The sequence below is a fragment of the Penaeus japonicus genome, unplaced genomic scaffold, assembly GCF_977035675.1.
Source record: "Penaeus japonicus unplaced genomic scaffold, GWHDUDI00000001_assembly GWHDUDI00000027, whole genome shotgun sequence".
Lineage (NCBI taxonomy): Eukaryota > Metazoa > Arthropoda > Malacostraca > Decapoda > Penaeidae > Penaeus > Penaeus japonicus.
The window spans coordinates 6,582,593-6,587,592 of NW_028234429.1; the positions used below are offsets into that span (position 1 = coordinate 6,582,593).

The 5,000-nt window shown below is 38.5% G+C and overlaps 1 protein-coding gene across 1 annotated transcript in view; it reads left to right on the plus strand.

Annotated features, from left to right (window-relative positions):
• Nsun5 (Nop2/Sun-like domain containing protein 5) overlaps positions 1 to 2,727 on the plus strand; it is a 12,981-nt gene extending 10,254 nt beyond the window's left edge. The window contains exons 7-8 of the mRNA XM_086552515.1: positions 399 to 571; positions 1,500 to 2,727. Of these exons, the coding sequence (XP_086408641.1) occupies positions 399 to 571; positions 1,500 to 2,353 (1,027 nt within the window). The 3' untranslated portion in view covers positions 2,354 to 2,727. The remainder of the gene's footprint in view (positions 1 to 398; positions 572 to 1,499) is intronic.
• The last annotated feature ends 2,273 nt before the right edge of the window (positions 2,728 to 5,000 follow it).

Sequence of the window (5,000 nt, forward strand, 5' to 3'; positions counted from 1 at the left end):
GATTCCATGCACTGTTAGCTACCCATATATAATGCAGATTTTTTTTTTTCTTCTTCTTCTTCCTTCTTCTTTCTTTCTTTCTTTCTTTCTTTCTTTCTTTCTTTCTTTCTTTTTTTTTTTTCCCTCACAGGAAATATGCATGCCTCCTGTTTAAGAATAACTCTTTTACAGATACTAAAATTGTTTGGGGAATTGATATAGTCAAGTTTTCCTTTACAGTTGCATTTTGTATGTATAGAAACTTTTTAAGATTATTCCAGTATTATATCCTTTTCTGCCAATTTATTACCCACAAGTGAGAACCAGCATACATTTACGGTACAATATTACTTACAAGAGTAAACATTTATGCAGATTAGTGATACAAGTCATTCTGATACATTTTATTAACATTAAAGGAAAATACTGGCTGTGGAAAAAAACCGTGTGCGATTTGCAACCCTCCAGAAGCTGATGAAGGCAAGAGGAGTTGAGTGCATCACCTATGAGAACAGGGACTTTACCAAGCTCTCTCTCGATTTATATGGGGAGGCCCACTATATCATCCTTGACCCAACCTGCTCGGCCAGTGGTAAGTTGTTTGGGGGTGGAGTATGTTCCAGGGGCTGTGGGGTTGTTGTTAGTATCATCAGTATTATTTTTAACCCATTAACAGAGGATGGCATGATTTGTTGCCAAGGCAGAGTTGGTTGTTGACGCGGATGGCACCATGCCCGACAATGCAAACCCGCCATCCTACTGTATACATATTATATTAAAACCGTGACCAATGGGATAAGAATATTATTGTCATATGATATTTATTATGATTTTGTTGTCAGTTATTCTTAGGTACGTTTTTTATTCTTCCTGTTATTATTACTCTGTCATCATTATTATTATCATCTTTGAAATATACTTTTTTTCATGTTATTAATGCATTATTATTGTAGCTTATTATTATTATATAGATGAGGATTATCTTTTTTTTCTCTCTCTCTCTTTTTTTATTATTACTCTTTTATTTATATTTTTGTTATTATTATCATTATCATTATCATTATTTATAGTAGTAATCATTATTGTAATGATTGTTCTTATTTTTATTGTAGAGATGTCAAATTAAGATTTTGGATTATCATTATGGTTTCAAAGTATGCAAAATAATTTTACAATATTTCAAGCAATTATTTTTACTTGCTAATTTCAAAGCTGCTTACTGATTGGTCAGTTTAGAGTCCTTACAGGCAATGGATGGCAAAAATTTCACATACAGTATTTGCTAGCCTACAAGATGCATTCTTTTGCCTTGTATGTCTTATATGCCAAGACACTGAAAGTAATGCCTGTTTTGGCATTGTAATTATTATTATTACTATGATTATCGCTATTATAATTATTATCATTATCATTATTATTATTATTATTGTTTTTATCTTAATAAATGGCAATACGTTATCATTTCCTCTCATTTGATGCCCTTTATTTTTTGTATTTCATGTAAGTCTTTCCTTTTTCAGGAATTGAGGTCACCAGAGATGAGATCTCCTCTCAGCGCATCAAGGGACTAGCATCATTTCAGGTGCACCTCCTTAAATTTGCACTTTCCTTCCCATTTGTGAAAGAGGTAGTGTATTCAACTTGTTCATTATATGAAGAAGAGAATGAGGAAGTTGTCGAAGATGCACTGAAATTTTATGGACGTCATTTCGAGCTCGAAGATCTTGGGAAAAAGCTTGAAGGCTGGAAACACTTTGGAAATGATAGGTTTGACTTTGGAAGCAGGTGCGTCAGAACAGTTCCTGATGTGGACAGATGCCACGGCTTCTTTGTGGCAAAATTTGTCCGGAAAGAAAAGCCAGATGAAGAAGAGACATCCGAGTGTTTAGAGAATCTTAATCCAAGTGCCTGTTCTGAAGACGAAGAACATGAGCATTCTCTGAACAATGTAAAATCCAAGAAGAAGAAGAAAAAGAAGTCCGTCATTAACGCTGATGATGAAACTTTCGATGAAGAATGTGATGGAGAAATCGAGAAGGGCAATGCTGCTTCATGTGAAAGTGAATTACAGAGAAACTTGGAGGAAGTAGAGGACAATCATGAACAAACTCAAAAAAAGAAGAAGAAGAAGAAGAAGAAGAGGTCAAGAGAGTCAGAGTCAGAGTCAGGAAAATCTAATAATTTATTAGATAGTAACAATGAGGAAGAGAATAGTGATAAGAAGAAGAAAAAGAATTCCCAAAATAATAACTGTGAAGATTTACAAGAGACTGGTGTAGTGGAAGAATGTCTTGAAAATAATAATCTGAAAAACAAAAGTGACAAAAAGAAGAAAAAGAAGAGAAAACTTGAGAATGATGCAGTTGAAGGTTAACTTTAAAAAGTTATAACTAACAAAGCCGACATCAGTAAAATTCTATTATTTTGTGTCATTTTATAAGGAAGCCAATGATGTCATCGATTCATGTTAGACAAGATAGAAAGGAGGAAAGAGAGAGAAAAAAAGGAAAGTGAATGAGAGAATGAGTGTATGAATGAATGAAAGATAGAATGTTGTAGAGGTTTGTGTGAGAAAGTTGCTAGGGAGAGACCTAGGGAGATGTCATCCTAATTTCATCCTGCACTTATTCTAAAATTCAAATTCAACAGTGACATCAAAACATCTTTTAAGAAAATGAAAAAGAGGATAGAATATTAAGAGCATGATATAGCTTCAAGATATCTTGAAAATAATGACTTACTCAATACTAATGTTGTTGCCTATTATTATTATGCCTCATAATAGAAAAAATAAGGAAAATTGACTTTGATATGGCCAATGTAAATTATTCTACAGACAAAGATATAGAAAGAGAGAAGGAAATTATTTAGAAATTATAAGAGTAAAGAATCCTGCAAAACAGAATCTGAAAAAAAATCTGAGCCAGACATGGCATAAGAATCAGGTATTTTAATTGAAAAATACCGATGAAAATGTATATCAAACTGGATAGGATGTGACACATGATACATTAATACTGCAAATTTCGATAGCAAAGAATTGTACAGTGATAGTTATCACTTTTCTTGTTTCAATTCGTATATAATATAATATTGTCAACCTTACCATATTCTTCTCAAAGTAATGGTCATGGAGTGCTGTTCATGATTTCCAAGTGCTTGTTCATAAGTTGACTCACTAAGAATATAGTCATATCGTGTATACTGAACAGGAATGGGATATGTATCAAGGGGATACTAGTCCCTCAATTAACTTGTATCATGGTATTATAAGGATTACTTTTTGCCCATAGTAATCCACATTTCCAAGAGAATGTGGCATGTGAAATTGCACATTGTTATATTGTATCTAAATTATTTTTTATAATGAAAGATTGAGGAAATATAATTACTAGCATCACATTAGGAATAAAAAGATAAAATGATTGGTTACTAGTGAATTTTCACCCTCTTCTTAGACGTGATAATTATGTAGGGATATACTGTTGTGATTGATTGATGGTTTTGGCATAAGAATTCAGAATATACTAAAGTTTTGAATATATTTTCAGCAGTAAAGACTTGTGGGGGACAAAATTTGAGGAAAAGGTTAGAGTTATGATGGATAGGCTTGTTGTATAGGTTCATTCCTCCCTCCATCCCTCCTTCATTCCTTCCCCCCTCCTTCCTTCATCCCTTCCCCCCTCTCTCCTTCATTCCTTCCCCCTCCCTCATTCATTCCTTCCCCCCTCCCTCCTTCATTCCTTCCCCCCTCCCTCATTCATTCCTTCCCCCCTCCCTCCTTCATTCCTTCCCCCCCTCCCTCCTTCATTCCTTCCCCCCCTCCCTCCTTCATTCCTTCCCTCCCTCATTCCTTCCCCATCCCTCCTTCATTCCTCCCCCCTTTCCCCCTTCATTCCCTCCCCCTTTCCCCCTTCATTCCCTCCCCCTTTCCCCCACCCCACCTCCCTTTCTCGCATTGTTGTTCGTAGAACATCTCCCGTCATCCATCCACTATATCTTTCTATGGCCCGTCTCTTCCTCCACTGAAGCGTAATTACGTAATTACGAGTAACAGTGAGACCTTAAAACAGCGAAATAATTGAAAGTATTAACAGCTGGCTAGTCATATAAAAAGTATTCCTTTATGTTTGATAAAAATAATACGAAGTATCCAATCTTGGCCTTCTTTTTGTTCAACGTCTTAAGGAAATACTAGAGGCGTTAAAAAGTATACAAAGGTTACTCTCGTTTATAAAGGCGGAAGTCGGAATGCGTCGCCGTGTGTGCAGCCACGTCTCCCGCTCCATCCCTGCACCGTTCCCCCTCGGCTCCCCCGGCCGGCTCCCCCCACATTGCAACACCCGTCTCGCCCTGTTTTCTTCGTGTCTGAAACGAGTATGATTCCTGGTTGAAACGCGTCGCTCTTGGCTAGATGTCCCGCATCCCCCCCCCTCCCCCCACCTCCTGCCCTGTCTTACGGCGACCTGCCAGAAGTCGATATGTGGAAATCTTTATTTAAACCGGTACTAATTAATTAACTATTCTATAGCTATTTTACTTTAACGTCTCCTCTCTCTCTCTCTCTCTCTCTCTCTCTCTCTCTCTCTCTCTCTCTCTCTCTCTCTCTCCTCTCTCCTCTCTCTCCCTCCTCTCCCTCTCCTCTCTCTCTCTCTCTCCTCTCCCCCTCTCCCTCTCCCACCCTCCCTCTCCTATCCCTCTCTCTCCCTCTCCCTCTCCTGCCCCTCTCTCTCCCTCTCCCTCTTCTCCTCTCCCTCCCCTCTTCCTCCCTTCTCTCTCTCTTCTCTCTTCCCTCTACCCCTTTCTCCCGTCTCCCTCTTCCCCCTCTCTCCCTCTCCCCTCCTCCCTTCCTTCCCCTCCTCCCTCTCTCTCCCTCTTCTCCTCTCCCTCTCTTCTCCTCCTCTCTTCTCCTTCAACTCTCCTCTCCCCTCTCCTCTCTCTCCCTCTCCTCTCTCTCTCTCTCACCCCCTCTCTTCTCTCCACCTCTCTCTCCCTCCCTTTCTCTCCTCTCTCCTCTCTCT